Source organism: Amia ocellicauda, chromosome 22, assembly GCF_036373705.1.
Source record: "Amia ocellicauda isolate fAmiCal2 chromosome 22, fAmiCal2.hap1, whole genome shotgun sequence".
Lineage (NCBI taxonomy): Eukaryota > Metazoa > Chordata > Actinopteri > Amiiformes > Amiidae > Amia > Amia ocellicauda.
In genome coordinates this window covers 1061822-1082156 of record NC_089871.1, presented here as the reverse complement: position 1 = coordinate 1082156, position 20335 = coordinate 1061822, and the positions used below count along the sequence as shown (strand labels likewise).

General features: G+C 51.1%; 1 protein-coding gene across 3 annotated transcripts; it reads left to right on the top strand.

Moving 5' to 3' along the window:
- Positions 1-1260: 1260 nt before the first annotated feature.
- On the top strand, positions 1261-20329 carry LOC136718062 (NADPH--cytochrome P450 reductase). 3 transcript variants are annotated; one of them, XM_066695684.1, is made up of 16 exons: positions 1261-1459; positions 6649-6835; positions 12100-12148; positions 12721-12849; positions 12990-13139; positions 14479-14603; positions 14703-14792; positions 14885-14983; positions 16056-16172; positions 16539-16657; positions 18628-18809; positions 18917-19066; positions 19301-19568; positions 19659-19804; positions 19903-19988; positions 20089-20329. In XM_066695684.1, exons 2-16 carry the CDS (start codon positions 6663-6665, stop codon positions 20231-20233), a joined length of 2028 nt encoding a protein of 675 aa, XP_066551781.1. In that variant the 5' UTR covers positions 1261-1459; positions 6649-6662; the 3' UTR covers positions 20234-20329. The 3 variants fall into 3 exon arrangements, with proteins under 3 accessions (XP_066551781.1, XP_066551782.1, XP_066551783.1); XM_066695685.1 differs by having other exon boundaries at positions 1453-1547; XM_066695686.1 differs by lacking the exons at positions 1261-1459; positions 6649-6835 and adding an exon at positions 8976-9135.
- The last annotated feature ends 6 nt before the right edge of the window (positions 20330-20335 follow it).

Sequence of the window (20335 nt, the reverse complement as noted above, 5' to 3'; positions counted from 1 at the left end):
TGATCAAGGATCCTATCCAGTCTGTTTTTGAATGTTCCCAAATTGTCTCTTCAGCCACATCGCTGGGGAGTTTGTTCAGATTGTGACGCCTCTCTGTGTGAAGAAGTGTCTCCTGTTTTCTGTTTTGAATGCCTTGAAGCCCAATTTCCATTTGTGTCCCAGGTGCGTGTGTCCCTGCTGATCTGGAAAAGCTCCTCTGGTTTGATGTGGTCCATGCCTTTCATGATTTTGAAGACTTGGATCAAGTCCCCACGTAGTCTTCTCTGTTCCAGGGTGAAAAGGTTCAGTTCCTCAGTCTCTCAGTAGGACTTTCCCTTCAGACCTGGAATAAGTCTGGCTGCTCTCCTCTGAACTGCCTCTAGAGCAGCGATATCTTTCTTGAAGTGTGGAGCCCAGAACTGTCCACAGTATCCAGATGAGCTCTAACTAGTGCATTGTACAGTCTGAACATCACTGCCCTTGTTCTCAATTCTACACTTTTGACAATATAGGTCATAGACTCCTAGGTCTTTCTCATGCGTTACTTCATCTAGTTCTGTTCCTCCCATAGTGTCATTATAGTGGACATTTGTGTTACCTGCATGTATTACCTTGTCCACGTATTTTGTGTCATTGGTTACCTGTATCAATCGATTGTGGATTGTGGCCCTTTTCATCTTGATTGTATTTATATTTATGATTTATGATGGCCATGCTGATGTTATCTGTTATGTATTGATTGTATGTGTTGTATTGCCCAGGAATGTTTTGATGTGATTGTTATCTTGTTTTAAGGTGTTTTGATGTTTTTAATATTTTGCAAATTGCCGTTTCGTGACATTAAAGAGGTGGGATTGGATTTGATCGTTTACTTTAAGAACGTAATCGTTCGTGACAAAAGACTCGTTCGCCGCCTCGTCATTGGCCATAAAGTATCCGCCTAATTAATCACTGGGACGCCGAGCCTCGTCGCAGAGCTCGAACTGGGCCAATGGGAGGCGTTTGCCTTGGTCGTCACCTTGACCTTGCTATTGATTAATGACCGGGTTCAAGCTCTGTGGTAGAGGTGCTCCGTGCGGGTCGCTTATGTAAGCGGAACCTCTGCTCCCATAGACTTTCGACTCGCCGTCCCGCTCCTTCCATGTGACCAATGACGTCACTCTCAGCGCTCTGCCCAGGCTGTACCACTTCTGCCCACAGAGGGAGACGGCACAACACACACAGGCGCCTGGGTGTGAACCGCGAGTCCACGCAAGGGAGAGCCAGTGGAGATGAATAAACAGTAACACTAAAAAGACCCGGACTGTGTGGCGCCTCGGAACCGCCGGATCTGTCACGCTTTCATAGGCAGCGATATTGCTCCCCCCCTCGCACGTCGGGCGGCGGCGCCAGTGGTGCGGTCCTGCGGGGAGGCAGTGCGCAGGGCAGTGACGAGGCTGCGCTCAGTTTCCGCACTGAGCTGAGTGACACCGCGGACGAGGTGAGTGGATCCTGTCGCTCGGTTTCACGGTGCGCCCGCACAGGCGGTCCCGTTAACCGCATCGGCCCCGCAGAGCTCCGATATCTCGGTGAGAGGGCTGCCCGTGAGCTGCGGTGCTGTTGGGCCAGCTGTAGTAGTGCAGTAGTAGCGCCTGTGACCTGCAGTGAGCAGCCGTGTGTGGAGAGCATAGGTGGTCATATTGGTAAATACCGCATAACGCGTGTGGCCGAGCGGACTTCACCCACAGATCTGTGCGGGATGTTATAGGAGCTGGCAGCGTGACCGTGCGTGTCCCTGGGCTCCCTGCCAGCCGTGGCTACCAGCCCCTCGCAGGGGACACCAGACAGGGGACATGTAGGCACTGAGCTGCCGACACCAAGTGCTCCATGACGTTTGTTTATGTCTCGGTCTGAACACGTGACTGTGTGTAGTGTCTGTGTGTGTGTGTAGTGTTGGTGTCTGTCTGTGTGTGTAGTGTCTGTGTGTGTTTGTGTGTCTGTGTGTGTGTGTGTGTGTGTGTGTGTGTGTAGTGTCTGTGTGTGTGTGTGTGTGTAGTGTCGGTGTGTGTGTTTGTAGTGTTTGTGTCTGTGTGTGTAGTGTCTGTGTCTGTGTCTGTGTCTGTGTGTGTAGTGTCTGTGTCTGTGTCTGTGTGTGTGTCTGTGTACTATCAGTGCATGGTGGTGCTGAGTTGAGCACAAGTCCGGGTGTGCAGCTGTCACTCAGCTGTGCTCCCAAATCCACGACCTGCACTTCGGTGACATGCAATTAAAGCTAATCAGGTCAGTTGCAAGGAGGAGCAGCCTGGCACTGGCGAGGAGAGAAGTGGGCTCAGAGCTCTGGCCAGCGGAACCGGTTAGGCATCCTTGGCTTTATTGTGTAGTAAAAATATGAAAAGAATCTGTGGGTGGGTCTGTGAGTGAGTGAGGATGAGGGTGTATGTGGTGGTGAGGAAGAGGGTGTGTGTATGTGGTTGGGTGTGCATTTGTTGTGTGCTATTTCTCTGTTACTTGCCAAAGGCAATGGCCAGATCATTGTTTGCTCTATTATCCCACCGGCTGCCTCAGAGCTGCACAGATGTAAGTTTGCATACCTTTAGGCAATCATTTACTGAGTGTGATAAGAAACACCTGTATTTTTCTATTTAAAACATCCAATTTTTCTGTAATTCTCCGTTGTAATAAATCTACACTTAAATGTCAACTAGACACCCCAGTTTAAATATATCATTGTATTTGTCATTTTATTCATTATTTTTAATCCGGTTTTGGTTTGAGTTGATTTCAGCTGAAAGTGACAAACCTGTAGCTTGCATTGCGTATCCATCACAGACCTGGAAGATCACAGATCTTGACTGACCTCCAGCCAATAGGCTTCACCCAGACTGTGATTTAAATATCGCGTAACATGTATATAATGTGCTATAAAAGGCCACATTGTGTTTTTATTGTTGATAACATGTGACTTCTGGCTGTGTGTGAATAGATTTGAATGGATTTGCCTTCAGGACCAAAATGACATCTCCTTCATCCAATTGTATCTGGTTGGAAATCCTTGTCTTTTCTCTTGGTTTGGAAAGCCTGTGGGTTCTAGTTCCTGCTCTCCTGAAAAGAACCCAGTGGAGCCCTGTTCTCAAATTAAAATCTGTGTAAAGCTGTCAGTATTTCTCTGAATGTAGCCGGGGCTAGTATAATTGTACCTTGTGTGTACGTTGTTAGATTGTAATAATGCCATCGAATGCCAAACTCCAGTCAGAGAACAATAAATCTTCGCGCAGACAAGGTGAAATGTGTGCCAAGGTGAAGGCAGGCCTGAGGCGAGATTTATTTTTCTTGTGGCCCTGAGAAGAGTTGTGCGGAGAGTGATAGTACAGGAATTCTTGTCATTGAATGGCAAGGTTGCCTGTGTGTCCTGTTCAGGCGCGCCAGAGAGCCGGGTTCCTCCTCTGCGTGAGGGATCCTTGCAGCCAAAATGCACATCCACATTTTTTTCTCCTGCCTGTAGGAATCTGATTAGCAAGGTGTGAAATCTGACTAGTCTCGCAGTTCGTTAGCAACTCGGCGTGCCAGAGCAGCGCCACTGATAACCCCCCAAGTGACTGTGGGGAACGAGCTGTTGTGGTGTGCGTGTGTGTGCGTGTGTGTGCGTGTGCAGTTCCTCTGTGAAACTGAGCGCAGACTGGAGACACGCATGGAGTTGGTTTTACTGCGGCTGTATTCGCTGAACTGGCACTGATTGCTGATTGTTCTGCCCTTGCCACTGCTGTATAGTTTAATGAAGCTAATCATCCAATATCGCAGAGATTGCAGAGAAGGGAGGCTAATTATTGAGTCACCCTCTTTAACCATTCTGGGAAATGATGACCTTTTGTTGGTGCTCTGTGTATCTTGCTACTGTTTTTTCTTTTCCTTTTTTTCGTGTGACTCTCCTGAGTTTGTAAATCGCGAGTGTGATGCTGTTCATGATGCGTTCTTGTGACGTTAGCACAGCTGCCTCGGCGCTGGATAATAACCAGACAAAACCACATCTGGTTCCGGGTGCCAGGCAGAACCGTTTTCTAGCGGAGGAGCTGTAGGTAATGGAAACTACAGTTGCAGACACTCAGCACTGCTTTTAGTTTCAGACCTGCTGGAGATTGTCCATTTGCTCTCATTTCTTCTCCCCCTCACAGATCATAACACTGATAACCTCCAATCTCCAACGAAGTTATGCCAGTTCAGTTCTTCTTTTTCCCGTGACTGTGCATTATGTGCCGAGTGCGTGTTGACATTGTGTAATCCCCCCTCTCCTGGCTGTGGATCATTGTTTCGGCCTTAATTGCTGACTCTTTCACCTGATTGCAGATTCACACACAGTCCTGCTCACAACGTGGAACTGAAAGCTCTCAGCTGTTGAGTCATCTGCCAAGTGTTGTAATCTCAGGACACTCTGTCCCACTGGCTGCTGGCGTTGGTGTGAGGGAGGGTTCAGCCTAGCGTAACCTTGCACCTTGTTACATCAGGTAGCAGAACAGGACATCAAAGCAGAGGAGCCACAAGGATGGCCTGCCTCGGTTTGTGTGTGTTCGTGCCAAGAGTCAGTTGGCACTTGTTTTAACTTATTTAACATCAGCATTCAGGAGGTGAAGCAGGACTGTCTTGTGTGATAGAGCAGGAGTGGGGTCTGCCATGGGGAAGCAATTCAAAAATCATTTCGAGTTTATTGTTATGAGGAGGCAAAATATGAAATGGGTAAATTACCCATCATGCTTTAAATTCTATCTGATGTTCATGTCACCCACAGAAGTTAGCCAACCCAATTCTAAGATATTATTTACAGTTTGTTTTGGGCCATTATATTGGGTCTTGTAAGCGTGAAAACAGCAGTAAGTTGATCCCCGACAGATGCGTGCCTTGGTTAGCAGATAGGTGTCAGCAGAGCTACAGACTCGATGTCATGGAAGAAACGCACAAACTGGCCGGTATTGCCTGCTACGCCTCTGTGAGAAATATGTAGTCAGTTACGTTTTGGGTCCATATGAACCAGTCCTTTATTTTCTCTCTGGCCGTTAAAGTAACATTCGCTAAGGCTGGTGTATGGCTTAAGGCTTAAAAAGGGTCAGGAAACTTACTGGTGTAATGCAATAATACAAGGGTGTCTAGTGTAAAATCTCCCCTTTGGACACTGAGATGCGGTAGCAGAGTTTAGAGTAAAGAATCTGAATATCCGAGGTTTTAGTGAAATTCTGTACTGAAGATTGAAGTCCGAAATCTATTGTAATAAAGTTAGGAGGACTGCCAATCTAAAAACAGTTTGTGGCACAGCGATATGTGTTTAATTCTGATTTAAATAAACTTAGATGTTTATTCACATTTGTTTTTCTCACGTGACTTCTCAAGCGGTCGTTGGCGCGCTGGTTTGTCAAACGCGGCTGTAATGATCAGCAACACATGGGTCAGTTTCTTTGGCGAAGATGCGAAACCTCTCCTGTTTACAGTAAGTCTTGATTGTGAACACATGTGCTCCGTGCCTCTGTATAATCACATTTCTGCAACAGAACAGAGAAATGAGGCTCTGGATTTTTTCCACACTTTTTGGTAGAGGCACAAATTCCAGAAATGCTTTTTTTTTTTTTTTTTGGGACAAAGTAGGACTGTCTGCTCTGTTAACTCCTTCAGGGTCAAAAAGAGATGCAGTGTCTTAGAAACGGTTTGCTTTCCCCTCTGTTTCTAGAGTAATATTTCTTCACGTCTTGAGTGCTGGTGTCACGTCCTGGAAAGGCTTCCCAGAAGTGGTGGTAGTGGGGGGGGCTGTACAGGCTTACTGTAACTGAGTCACCGAACAGCTACCAGACCGGTGGGGGGGGCCTGGCTGCTGTGCCCGGTTCTGACTGGAGTAAAAGTGTTAACATGCGCATGGGATGGATGACTCTCCCGTCTGTAGCTGCCAGAGTGCTTAGTGTAGATGTATGTATTTGTGTTTACTATCAGTTACTGCTGAGTCACAGAATAAAGCGGAGGCTCTTATGTACTCTAGTAACCGTAACCGAGTCCTGCGGAGGGTGAAAACAAACCAGTGGCCGTTCACTGAGTTTCATCATGGGGGGTGCGGCAGCTGGGAAGTTGCCCCACCGGCATGCTGAAGCGCAAGGACCCCTTTCGCAGCCGGGCCCGGGCTCTGTGTGGGGGAAGGCTGCTGGAGGAATGTGGTCGGGGCGCTTCGTGTCGGGGGTGCAAGTGTGTGCGTGTCACCTGGTTGAGCGTTTGGAAAAGCAGCCCGCACTATTGTTCACACTTTGGGTGGGGGGGCGGGGCGGGGCGGGGCTGCAGCAGCTTTACAGTTTCGCTCTGCTGTTCGTACAGAGGTCAGGCTGTAAATTGAGTGTCCATAAATTGGCCGGTCTGGCATTGCAGCGCGAGCCTCCGCAGCCGTACTCTGAGCTTGGCGTTTGTGAGCGGAGAGGAGGAGTGAGCCGTGCTCTCGGGGCTGCTCCGATCCGGTGACTTCTGTCACTGTAGCGCAGCCGTGCTAATGTTCTGGGGTTGGACTCTTACACCGGCTACTGTGTTGTTTACCCTGGCGATTTGTGTTCCCATGACCCATCAATTCCTTCCTATGTTAATGTGTGGCTGTGCCCTGGGCCTGAACGTCTTCCGTCTTCCGTCTTCTGTCTTCCTGGTGCTGATCCATGTCCTGTGTCTTGTCCTCCGCAGCGCTGCTTATTGCCATGGCGGATTCTGACACGGAGCGCCAGCCCCCGGAGGCCGTGGCCGCGGACGAGCCCTTCCTCACCTCTCTGGACCTGTTCCTGTTCTCCCTCATCGCCGGCCTGCTCATCTACTGGTTCATCTTCCGCAAGAAGAAGGAGGAGATCCCGGAGTTCAAGCCGCTGCCCATACAGTAAGCACTACTCTGATGTGGATGCCCGTCCGTGCAGGAGTGCGTTCCTCTCGGGAGGGCTTTGAACCGTGTTGGGATGGTTTGTTACACGCAGATCAGCTAAATACAGGCGTTGAAATTTTGTTGTTCTTCTCAAGTTAAAAGCAGGGAGCTTGTTTAGTTTTATGGACCTGGTTTTTGAAAAATGAGTCCGCCTCTTAGCAGAGCAGATAGCACTGTTGTTTTTCTTCCCTTTTTTCTTTTCCACCCTTCTGTAACTGCTCTCTGGTTCAATGGGGCCCCGGGGAGCTGCAGAGAGGCGGCCTGTGACTTCAGTGGGCCGCTTCAGCAGGCCGGTCACTTGCCGTATTTATTTATTTATTGGAAGTCTCTTCAGGCTGGGCGTTGGTGATGATCATGCCAAACAGCGACCCTGAACAGGAATGCGCAGGTTAGGGCTGCTGTCCTGGAAACCAAACCAAGAGGCTCCACTCTCCCTCCAGCTGAGTCTCTCTCTCTCTCTCTCACTCTCTCTCACTCTCTCTCTGACCCTGAGCCAAACCTTGCAGCCCCGGCCGCACCAGGCACAGTAAGACAGCCATCTCCCTTCTCCACGTTTAGAAGTTTTGTCTATAGCAGAAAAGGAGTGACTGTTTATAGAGCGGGAGACTTTTGTTTTAGAACAGATGAGTCGTGTGTGCGTGCGCAAGTCATCATGTGTAGTAGCATGTTGTCGTTGCTGGGTGGCGCTGTGGTGCTGTGATAGGACTGTGGTGCGTGTGTGGAGAGCTGGAGATTTAGAAGGATGTAGTCAAACGGGTTTCCTGGTTCCTGTGGTGAAGACCTGTGGGAGTGTGTGGTTTCTTCAGGTTTTAGTGGACGGCTGAGATCTGGGCTTCCCCCCCACTGCTCCAGTTTTTCTCCTTTGTCACGTCTGTGGCTCACTGTGCAGATTAAGTTTCTAAAATCGAGGCTTCTCTGTTTCACACTCCACACAGTGATCAGAGCCCTGTGGCTCCCGAAGGGCCCTGCGGTTGTGTGGCCCCTGCTTGTAGCGCTGAAGGAGGGGAGGGGGGGGGTGCCAAAGCCATGCACTGCCGCTGCCCTTTACACCCATTGATACCACTCACCCCTGGAGAACCTGAAACCACAACTGGGGGGGGGGAATGGCATACAATCAGTCCTGTGAGAAGTGCAGGAAGTGTTGGTTTGAGAGCAGGAAGAGAGAACCCCCCAGTCACTCTGGCTTCCTTGGGTGGACTGCCCCCTTTGTGCTGCGGGGATTGTGGCGGCGGCCCCCGTCTGGCCAGACTGTGATGACGGCTGCCCCCCCCCGCCTGTCTGAGAAGCCTGTAAAAAAAAAAAAAAAAAAAAAAAAAAAAACAATTGTTGGAGTTTAACTTTTTTTTTTTTTTTTTTCCCTATCTAACTGTTCTGTGCATTTACTTCCCAAAGCCCTGAGGGACTCTGGGCGTCCCCCCTCGCCAGAGGCATGGCCAATTCTCCTCGGGGCGCGAGAATGGAGCCGGCCCGGCCGTCACAGATAGAACCCTTTTATGATAGATTGGGTTTCCATGGCGATACCCTTCCTCTCGTCGGGGGGATGCAGTGAGCTGGCACAGTGTCTCTTAAACACAGAGAGAGAGAGAGAGAGAGAGAGAGAGAGAGAGGGGCGGGAGGACAAGAAAGGAAGAAAAATAGTAGTTATGATATAAACTGTTGCCAGGGTAACTGGATTGTGGGGGCAGGGATTTTTTCCCTTTCTCCCTCCCTCCTCTCTCTGCTCTTTATTCCCTGCAGATCGGAGAGGGAAATGGGAGGGAAGTAAGAGGGAGTGTGTGTGTGTGTGTGTGTGTGTGTGTGTGTGTGTGTCTGTGTGGTTTAGCTTTCTACCGCCGCTGCTGCTGCAGGGGCTTATGGGAAATCTCATTAGAGAGCCTTGCCTCTTTCCCACCGTCTCCTCCGTCGGCAGATGTTGCAGCCCTACTCGGATGGTGCAGCTCTGCTCGGGGCGGCTGACAAAGCGGACGCGAGCATCGGGGGGTCCGTGGGTGCGGGAGTGGCCGGGAATGGCGTCCTCCACGCTGTGATCTCGTCACTGAGGAGGGGAGGACGAGGAGTGGGGGGCCAGGGGGGGGCACCGAGCAGCTGAGATCCTGTCCAGCTTTTTGTGGATAAGTTCTATTTATTTTCCCTGGAGTGTTTTTATTCTGGTGTTGTGTTGAAGCGAGCGCTGCCCCTGGCGCAGGGGGGGCAGCACAGATCTCAGCCATGGGATGCGTGTACTCGGTGCCAAAGGAGGGCAAGGAAGTGCCCGACAGGTTGGTTCTCATGGTGTGGGGGGGGTGTCTGTGCATGGGGAGATGTTGACTTCAGTGCTCGAATGTATTCATTCAAAATATATGGCTGGATGGATGTAAATGTTTATATAAATAGTTACGGGTCACAAATGGAGATCTGGTGGAAGTTAGTTTGTTGTGCAGACGTGTTTTGTTTGAGAGAAATGCAGAAACAGTGTGATTACAGGCAGGTCCTGTCAGGCTGGGCGCCAGTGAACCGCGTTGGGGAAGAAACGCTCGGCTGAAAGTGACTCACGTTCCAGTGGTGCAGTGCGATTGGTCCTCAGCGGCATGAATGGAGGAATACAAAATAAAAACCCTGAGGACTGGTGTGTGAGAGCAGACGCTCTCCAGCCTGGGGGGAGCGGCGGCAGAGAGTCTCCTGCCACTCGGTGAACTGTGTGGAGACCTCCAGGAAGATAGCCTGGCTGTGTGTGTCCGAACGAGCTGTGGGTGGCTGCTGTTGATCTTGTCGAGCATCCTGTCACAGCCCGTAAAGCTCCGCTTCAATGTAGTTCATGTTCATGTGGTATATTTTCCACATGTATAAAACTATACTATACACTCCACTGCTTCGGTGTGTATATAGGTGTCAGTCTTTTACGGCTGTCAGTCTTGGAATCGAGCCTCTCTTCTCACTGTCTGAACCGTTTTCTCTCTCTTTCCCGCTCGTGTGGACTAGTCGGCACAGCCTCTGCATGTTTACAAGCGACGGACTTGGACAACAACGCCGAACCGCAGCCTCGAGGGCTCGTTAAAATTCCACAGCTTAAACAAAAATACAACAACAAAGCTAATCGAAGCAGGAAGCTGGAAATGCCGCAGCTCTGGTCCTGGTCTGAGCCCTGCAGTGCTGGCCTCCACCCTGGCTGCATGGAGACTTCCTGTAGTCCTGGCCTGGCGCACGAGCCAGCAGAGCCACCCCAGATGCCGGGAAACAGTTACGCAGTGTGTTCTCTGGCACGGCGGGGGGACGGGGGTCCGACCCTCGCAGCAAGCCCTGCAGCGCTCCTTCACACGGCCCGGCCTGCTCTCATGGCATGGCTGTGCGCAGCCGTTGTGATGAACTTAACGGGCTCCCCGCTGGAGCCCAGGAGACTGGAGCCCCCGGGGAGAGCACTGGCGACTCAAAGTGCAATGTCTCGGACCCGTGGAGAAGCACCAGGGCGTAACGTTCCTGCTGTAGAAGCCCTGGAATGATCCATCGTCAGTGTATTGATAATTAACTTCAGTCCAGTCTGAGACACCACTTGTCCTCCATGTTGCCGCCTCGTGTAGCTCCTCGCACCGGGTGTTACTGCGGTGTAAACTGGAGCCGACACAGGGATTGTCTCTCTTGAGAAGCGTCTCTTGTTCCTCCTCGGTGTATTTATTGTTTCCCAACATCTGTGTGCACGACCATAAAAGTTAAACAAGGGAACCTTTCTCACAGGCGGCCCTCAAGCTGCAGTCCAGTAAATTGTTGATGAAAACAGGCATGGACAGTGTGTGTACATATTAGCGGTCGTGATGGTGTGTTTATTAAACAAAGTCTGTAATCTCACCCCTGACAACGATGTTAGTGAGGACATCCATACACCGTTAATTGTTTAAAATGAAGCCCCACTGGATTTAAGCTTAACGAGTCCATGTGCGCATGTTTATGAATGTCAGTCTGACATCAATTACTGCGGCCTGCACTTCCTGCTGGCTGTTTACATTGCACACAGACCTCGAGAAATCCCTTCCTGTCTTGCAGTTCACTCCATCACGTTTACTTTGCTTTCTAAACATGCGTTTTCCTCCTCGTGACTCCGTGCTGTCAGCCATGTTTGTTTGTTTGCTTATTTGTTGTTAACGGTTGATCTGCAGATTGAGTTTTAATTCCGCTTGAGAAGGGATCCCGCCGTGCAGGAGCTCGGACCCGAGGCAGTGAATCAGATCTAGCCGTAGAAGTAATCCATCATTGATTATAATCGTGAGAGAGTAACTCCACTGGCCGCACGCCTGGGTGTTCGCTGTTGGTCGTTGAATTGTTCGAGTATCACAGAGATCTCGGACAGGATTACATTAGTCATTGCTCTGAGTGTTGATTTTCTAGATGTCGTCTGCAGATCGTTTTAAAGGCTCAGATTGTGTTCTCTTCATATGCAGCGTGGCAGTTGTGTGAGGAACATACACGCTGATGTACACTTTTAAATCTATAAATATGGAAATGTAACCCAAACTGTGCATGTTTTTTTATGCTGAAAAGAGTCTTGTTGTTTGCAGGGTGTTCATAGTTTGCACCTGCAGTGCGATTCTCTTCCAGTCCAGTAACCCACCCCGTCGGGCTGAGGGCGCTATAATGTAGCCCTTCGGACTCATCCTGCAGGGCAGCTTCACTTGAAAAGGCCGTGTCAGAGTCCTGCTTCCTGCCTAATCTCTCTGACTTCTTTCTTGGCAAAGTTTGCTTGTCCGATCTGCCATATGCAGCATCTTTCAGTTTGTGGCTTTGTTCTGTAGCCCTGGCGCCCCGTTTTGGTTTGTTATCGCAGGGCATGAAGGCACCTTCGGCTCGCGAGGGCTTGCGCTATTTTAGCTTGGCAGGAAGTGTGTGCTGTGTAACCTGCGTAGACGGGTGGGCTGCTCAGTCTGGGCACTGCCAAGCGCTCCATCGCAAAGACAGAAGAGGTTTAGCCAGGCTTGGTGGCAGTTTTTTAGGATTTTTTTTTAAGACCAATTCAAGGTCTCGACCGTTACTCCAGCCTCCTTTTCTGTATTAAAACATTCAGCCATCAGGAATGTACTGAAAGTGTGAGTGCTGGTGAATGCACAGTGAAATGAACGTGGCTTGAGAGTCTGATGTGTCCAGAGAGACACTTCTCCTGCCCTGACGCCCGGTCCATTCTGAATAGGAGTCGCCGTGTCCAGGCTGGCTTTCCCATAAGGCGGCCCGCTGTAACCTTCCCTCTCTCCCTCTCTCAGAACGGCTGCTGCCCGGGAGACCAGTTTCATTGAAAAGATGAAAAAAACGGTGAGTGTCTTTTTATAAAAAAATGTTTTAATGTTGAAATTAAGTATTTGTAGTGGTTTGAAAAGCAAAACATATTAAAACTGGCAAATATTCCTCCACTGTGTACCAACACTGCCTTTTGTGGTCCTGCTGTGGCTGTGGCCAGCGGAGTTGAGATGCCATCGAGTGTCCTGGTGGCATCGTGCTTGTATGAATCCTGTACATGGGGTCGCCCTGCATAAAACGCCAGTAAAACTAATATCCGGCAGTATTGAGAGAGAGTCAGCGAGGGTATACCAGCTTCCTGCTGCCTGCTTCAGCTTGACCAACATTAAAAAGCGGAAATCCTAAGGGTGGAGTTTTATGATCCTGGTGCAGCTGTTGCGCTGCCAGCGCAGTCACATGACCCCTGAGGGAGCAGGGCCTCCCTGCAGGGCCGTGCTCTGTGGCGACAAGAGGAAGTGACAGCCTGATCTGACAGCCTGTGACCTGATTGTGATTATATATATATATATATATATATATATATATATATATATATATATATATATATTATTTATTTATTTTTTCTTCAATTAATGCGTGTGTTTCAGGGCAAGAACATCGTGGTGTTCTACGGCTCTCAAACTGGCACTGCGGAGGAGTTTTCCAACCGGCTGTCCAAAGACGCCCATCGCTATGGGATGAGGGGAATGGCGGCCGACCCCGAGGAGTACGACATGGTAAATCTCCCTTCTGTTAATGAACCCTGGGGGGTGCCGTAGTTCTGTCAGAGGGCTTCATACCCCGAGTGTAGGACAGATCCAGGAGACGCTGTGATCCTAATCCCCCGGTTTATTATCTCTCTGCTCCCTGCTCCCAGTCTGAGCTCTCCCGCCTCACCGAGATCGAGAACTCCATCTGTGTGTTCTGCATGGCCACCTACGGGGAGGGAGACCCCACGGACAACGCCCAGGACTTCTACGACTGGCTCCAGGAGGTGGACGTCGACCTGTCAGGTGTCAACTTCACGGTGAGTGACGCTCCCAGCTCGTCCTGCCTGTGTTCGCGGCGCTCTCTGCGGCCGCCAGCGCCACACTTACCACAGCGGGTTCTCTGGCCAGCCCCCAGTTCCCTCTCCCTTTCCCACTGGGATGGGCCTCCCAAAGGCCAGTCACACAGCCCGGTGGGATAAAGACACGCGTTCGAGAAACTCAGGATGCTGCTCAGGACGCAGGGAAGAGAAGGGGTCCCGCGCTGGGGGTCTCTCGCACCACGCGGACCGGAGAGGGGCTCCCACCGCACCCCGGGCTCTCTCTCCGCATGGCTGTGGTCAGGCAGCAACCGCAGACCTTCCCGTGAGAAGCTGCGCTGGGAATGAGCGCCGTGTTTAATTCGTTTTTTTTTTTTTTTTTTTCAAAGCAATTTTCCAAACAAACGCGTTTGCCAAGTGCGAACATCTGGTGCAGCTTAGCAGGCCTCTCCAGCTGGCACGCTCCGGAGCCGCTGGTGGGTCGTGGTGTCAGTCCGGGGAAGGGGAGGCTGTCAGGGTTGAAGTGTGGTTTCTCTGAAGCACATTCATTACATTTCTGGGATTTCTGTTTGAAGCGACACAGTGGGAATCTGCTGACTGAACAGACGGGAAAACCCTCTCATTGATTTAATTTACTTGCTCGTGGGGATGTATTTTTAAAATAGTCTCCGCAACGGTCTTGGTGTCGGGTTTGCCTCATTGTGCTGGAAACGGCACAAACTCTTTCCAGCTGTATGCAGAACAAAGCCGTGTGTGTGTGGGGGGGGGCACGGCTCGCCCTGTGTGAATCGGTCCTCAAGATGTTCTTTGATGGGGGACTTCAAAGTACCGTCTCCTCCAGCCCTGTGAGTTCTCGGGCAGTTTGACTGTCGGGGGTTTCCTCGGCCGTGCACTTGGTTGAAGAACAGGCCAATATTAACCCAGTGTTGTCTTCTCAGAAGCAGAGCGGTTTAGTGCAGATTTAAGCAGAGCTGGAGTGGGGCTGTACACCACCACATTCCTGGGTTACCAGAGCCCTCGGCCCCTCTGTGACAGATTACTTACTTTCCGAGAGTGGGCTTGGGAGCAAGAGTGTCCGGTGTACGAGACCCAGGCGTCTTCACCCCTATTAGGTCTTACTTGTGCAAAGTCATGTTTTTGGAAATCTTTGTAGCTTTCAAGTTCAAGTTCCTCCGATTCTGATTGGTGTAAGAGTACGTTCTAAAGGGGAGGGAAGAAGAGACGCTCAGTTGCGATCTGACCCACCGTCTGTGGCAATAGCCGGTACGCTTCAGGGTTCACTGTGGGATTGGCAGAAGGTGTTCCTCCTCGTCACATGCTTGTGCGTCTGTTTTGGCAGGTGTTCGGGCTGGGGAATAAGACGTACGAGCACTACAACGCCATGGGGAAGTATGTGGACAAGAGGCTGGAGGAGCTGGGTGCGCAGAGGATCTTTGACCTGGGCATGGGCGACGACGACGCCAAGTAAGTGCTGCGGCAGAGGCCTGGAATCGGCTGCCATCTTCATCCCACCTGTTTACAATGACGTACAGCTGATTCACGATCCTCTCCCTCTCTCCCCAGCCTGGAAGAGGACTTCGTCTCCTGGCGGGAGCAGTTCTGGCCCGCTGTGTGCGAGCACTTTGGGGTGGAGGCGACCGGAGACGAATCCAGGTTTGATTACTCTTGGCAGCTCTCCCTTGAGCTCCGAGATGGCAGAGCTGGGGTGTCTCTAAGGCACTGTTCTCTCTCTCTCCCTGTTTCAGTATCCGTCAGTACGAGCTGGTGGTCCACACTGACATGCACACGAGCAAGGTGTACAGCGGGGAGCTGGGCCGGCTGAAGAGTTTCGAGACGCAGAAGCCGTGAGTATATGATTTCCCCTCCCCCCCGCCGTGTCGTCCCCCCAGAGGTCAGTGGGCCGCGTTCATTCTTTTAGAGCCCTCAGGAAATCTCTGGTGTTTACTGTGAAAAAACAAACCAAACCCCTTATAGACTTATCTTTCTGTGTGGTTCGGTTTTGGTTTCGCGGTCTCCTGGTTCTGTGGTCTACAGCATTGCTCTAGTAAGTTTAATACAGGAGGCTGACTACGTACACCTTCTTCATAAATACCAGCCCTCAGACACACCATGGGCCCCCCACACTGCCGAGCCTGTGATAATTGCTCCTGCCGGCCTCCTGTCCTTGAGGGGTTTATTGACAAAACCCTGTCCTGATCTTATCTGGGGCCAGCAGCACGTGACCATTTCGACGAATGTTTCAGCTTTGCCTCCATTGTTGTGAAATCTCAGGGTTTTTTTTTTTCTTAATTTACGAGCAGCGTTTTGAAATCAGAAATGCGTCCGTTCTTTGTACAGAGAGTCGTTCCAAGATACGAATTCCTGCCTCTCCACCAGTGTGTAACTCGTTAAACAGTTCTGTGTGCTCCCATAAAGCCTGTCCTGCTGCTGGCCTGTGGGCTGTGTTCACTAGCAGCCTGAGTGCGTCTCCGTCCACAATCAGTGTGTCAAACGTCACGCTGGTCTCCTGGTTGCTGTTGCCTTGGTTATGCCCTGTCCTGTTTCTATGGAAACTGATTTTAACTCACGAGATGATGTTGGGGGGGGGGGAGGGAAAACAAAACAAAGTGGGGCTTTTGTGCTGGTTTTCTACCGGGGATTCAACCAATTATGCTTCCTCTTTCGTGCTTGGGTGGTTATTACTCCCCGAGTGCAGCTCATTTCTCCTCGGCTGTTCTGCTGCAGCTCAGCAGCGGCTGGATGGAGGCCAAGTCTTTTAGTTCAGGAGGGTCCGAGGCGTTGGAGGCACGTTCACCGGCATATCCGAGATGGCCGTAGTTCTGAAGCCCCGCATGTCAACGAACGCGATGCAGAAAATGCCAAAACGGAGAGAACGTGAGAACCTCTGACCTCTTGTTTTCCTCTGGATTTTTACAGGCCCTTTGACACCAAGAACCCCTTCCTGGCGTCGGTCACGGCCAACAGGAAGCTGAATAAGGGCGGCAGCCGACACCTCATGCACCTGGAGCTGGACATCACGGGCTCCAAGATCAGGTGAAGGACTGGCCTCTGTGCTCTCTCGGGCGGTTCTAGAGCCTCCTGATGCTCTCAATGGCTGAGTTCACGTGGTAAAAAGACAGTGTGTTGGTTAATATTTGATTCATTTAACCGCACCTGCTCTGGACCTGTATGTTTTGGCATGAAGATTATTGATATAGTTCCAGATAAAAACTGAAACTGGGTCAACTTTAAATGCGTTTCCATCCTAAATTCCCTCTGAGTTTCATTCACTGCCTTACGTAATGTGCTCAGGGTGTCGCAATACTGTGGGAGCTGTGACGGGGGGGGGGGGGGGGGGGGTTAGACCGGTACAGGCACCCCCGCCCCCCCACGCTATGCTGACGGCTCCGTCTCCTGCAGGTACGAGTCCGGAGACCACGTGGCGGTGTACCCTGTCAACGACTCGGCCATTGTCAACAAGATCGGAGAGCTGCTCGGCGTGGACCTTGACACCGTAATCTCGCTCAACAACCTTGACGGTGCGTCCCAGGGCACGCCAGCACAGGCTGGGCAATCATTGACTGTCAGGACTGGAGCAGCATGGGAGCTGAGACTTACAGTGCCTTTGACACAGTGCTGCCGTGGGGGGGTGGGAGCCAGAGGACAGAACATGGGTTTATTGTACGTTTCATTGTATTCTAAAGGGGCTTTGATCCCAGCAGGTCCATGTGTGTTGTACAGGCTATGTAAAGGGCATCTTCAGTAAAGCCCAGGGTACAGTGAGGGGAAAAAAGTATTTGATCCCCTGCTGATTTTGTATGTTTCCCCACTGACAAAGAAATGATCAGTCTATAATTTTAATGGTAGGTGTATTTTAACAGTGAGAGACAGAATAACAACAAAAAAATCCAGAAAAACGCATTTCAAAAAAGTTATAAATTGATTTGCATGTTAATGAGGGAAATAAGTATTTGACCCCTTCGACTTAGTACTTGGTGGCCAAACCCTTGTTGGCAATCACAGAGGTCAGATGTTTCTTTGTAGTTGGCCACCAGGTTTGCACACAACTCAGGAGGGATTTTGTCCCACTGCTCTTTGCAGATCCTCTCCAAGTCATTAAGGTTTCGATGCTGGCTAGGCCACTCCAGGACCTTAATGTGCTTCTTCTTGAGCCACTCCTTTGTTGCCTTGGCTGTGTGTTTTGGGTCATTGTCATGCTGGAATACACATCCACGACCCATTTTCAATGCCCTGGCTGAGGGAAGGAGGTTCTCACCCAAGATTTGACGGTACACGGCCCCGTCCATCGTCCCTTTGATGCGGTGCAGTTGTCCTGTCCCCTTAGCAGAAAAACACCCCCAAAGCATAATGTTTCCACCTCCATGTTTGACGGTGGGGATGGTGTTCTTGGGGTCATTCCTCCTCCTCCAAACACGGCGAGTTGAGTTGATGCCAAAGAGCTCGATTTTGGTCTCATCTGACCACAACACTTTCACCCAGTTCTCCTCTGAATCATTCAGATGTTCATTGGCAAACTTCAGACGGGCCTGTACATGTGCTTTCTTGAGCAGGGGGACCTTGCGGGCGCTGCAGGATTTCAGTCCTTCACGGCGTAGTGTGTTACCAATTGTTTTCTTGGTGACTATAGTCCCAGCTGCCTTGAGATCATTAACAAGATCCTCCCATGTAGTTCTGGGCTGATTCCTCACCGTTCTCATGATCATTGAAACTCCACGAGGTGAGATCTTGCATGGAGCCCAAGACCGAGGGAGACTGACAGTTATTTTGTGTTTCTTCCATTTGCGAATAATCGCACCAACTGTTGTCACCTTCTCACCAAGCTGCTTGGCGATGGTCTTGTAGCCCATTCCAGCCTTGTGTAGGTCTACAATCTTGTCCCTGACATCCTTGGACAGCTCTTTGGTCTTGGCCATGGTGGAGAGTTTGGAATCTGATTGATTGATTGCTTCTGTGGACAGGTGTCTTTTATACAGGTAACGAGCTGAGATTAGGAGAGTCCCTTTAAGAGAGTGCTCCTAATCTCAGCTCGTTACCTGTATAAAAGACACCTGGGAGCCAGAAATCTTGCTGATTGATAGGGGATCAAATACTTATTTCACTCATTAACATGCAAATCAACTTTATAACTTTTTTTAAATGCGTTTTTCTGGATTTTTTGTTGTTATTCTGTCTCTCACTGTTAAAATACACCTACCATTAAAATTATAGACTGATCATTTCTTTGTCAGTGGGCAAACGTACAAAATCAGCAGGAGATCAAATACTTTTTTCCCTCACTGTACAGAAACACTATATACTTGTTGGTATATGTTGGTAAGGAATACAAGCAAATTGGTTGATTTTATATTTTTGGTAGGATGCTTTCTCTGCTTTTGCCTGCTGTGCCAGGCTATTCTGCCCATGCCGGGTGTGCTGCCCAGGTCTGGCTCGGCTGTGATTGTGAGCGGGATGTAGATTTTAATTGTTTCCCCTGCGCTCATCTCTCCAGAGGAGTCCAACAAGAAGCACCCGTTCCCCTGCCCCACCACATACCGCACGGCGCTCACTCACTACCTGGACATCACCAGCACACCGCGAACCAACGTGCTGTATGAGCTGGCGCAGTACGCCACCGAGCCCAAGGAGCAGGAGACCCTGCGTAAGATGGCCTCCTCCTCGCCTGAGGGCAAGGTGGGTGTGCCTGGGGGGTACTCTGTTGTTGGGCAGTTGCCTGTGGTGGCAGCGTTGTTTGGTTTGTCACCAATGTCTCACCGCTGTCTCTCCCTCTCCCTGTGCAGGGTCTGTACAACAGCTGGGTGCTGGAGGCCAAGCGCAACATCCTGGCCATCCTGCAGGACATGCCCAGCCTGCGGCCGCCCCTGGACCACCTGTGTGAGCTGATGCCCCGCCTGCAGGCGCGGTACTACTCCATCGCCTCCTCCTCAAAGGTATGCCAGAGGGACGAGTGTGTTGAGAAGAGGGGGAGGAAGGAGATCAGAAACTAACATGCATCGGTTCAATTAACCTGAGAGTGAGAGAGTTAGTTTTCTTCTGTGTGTCTGTTGTTTGTAGCCCATAACCCGTAGATGGGGGGCCTCCTCTGTCCCTCTGGGGCTGGTCTGTGCTGCCCGGTCAGTCCCATAGCCCCCGTTATCAGACTGACCACGGCTCCTCTGCCTCAGGTTCACGCCAACTCCCTGCACATCTGCGCCGTGGTGGTGGAGTATGAGACCAAGACGGGCCGTGTGAACAAGGGCGTGGCCACCAACTGGCTGAAGAACAAGGTGGTGACGGACAACGGGCACAAGTCCACCGTGCCCATGTACGTCCGGAAGTCGCAGTTCCGGCTGCCCTTCAAAGCCAGCAACCCGGTGATCATGATCGGGCCGGGCACGGGCATCGCTCCCTTCATGGGCTTCATCCAGGAGAGGGGCTGGCTGAAGGAGCAAGGTGCGTCCCTTGTGTTCCTCCATCTGTCCTGTGCTAGAATGTGTGTGTGAGCGCGAGTTCCCTGCTCACATAACTCTGTCCCTCCGGCAGGCAAGGAAGTGGGTGAGACAGTGCTGTACTACGGGTGCCGCTATAAGAACGAGGATTTCCTGTACCAGGAGGAGCTGGAGAAGTTCCAGAAGAACGGGGTGCTCACCCAGCTCAACGTGGCCTTCTCCCGAGACCAGGAGCAGAAGGTAAGACATTCTTACTCGGCACGCCGGGTGCTTAGCCTAAGTCACGGTCCCGTCGCCAGTGTCTAAACTCTCCTGCTGTCCCCTCATCTCCACCACAGAGGTACGTGCAGCACCTGCTGAAGGAGAACAAGGAGCACCTGTGGAAGCTGATCCACAGCGAGAACGCGCACATCTACGTCTGCGGGTGAGTGTCCGGCCCGATTCGGCCAGAGGCTGGCCCTGACCCGGTCTCCGCTGCCTCGCGCGGCTCTGACGTGCCACCCCTCTCCGCTCCTCTTCCCCAGGGACGCCCGCAACATGGCGAGAGACGTGCAGAACGCCTTCTACGAGATCGCCTCCGAGCTGGGGGGCCTGGCGCACGCCCAGGCGGTCGACTACATCAAGAAGCTCATGACCAAGGGACGCTACTCGCAGGACGTCTGGAGCTAAACGGGGTCCCCTGCGCCGGCCAGCAGGGCTTCGGAGGGGGGTGGCGGAGTCGGTTTAGTTTATGTGTTTGTATGTTTTCCTACTTTGGGGGATGCGTGAAAC

What these genes read in the sequence shown, in the direction of transcription:
- LOC136718062 (XM_066695684.1), top strand. Translation starts at nt 6,663, where the DNA reads ATGGCGGATTCTGACACGGAGCGCCAGCCCCCGGAGGCCGTGGCCGCG. An exon ending in TGTCAGGTGTCAACTTCACG is followed by an intron (nt 13,140 to 14,478) that starts GTGAGTGACGCT and finishes CTGTTTTGGCAG; the next exon opens with GTGTTCGGGCTGGGGAATAA. An exon ending in CTCGCTCAACAACCTTGACG is followed by an intron (nt 16,658 to 18,627) that starts GTGCGTCCCAGG and finishes TCATCTCTCCAG; the next exon opens with AGGAGTCCAACAAGAAGCAC.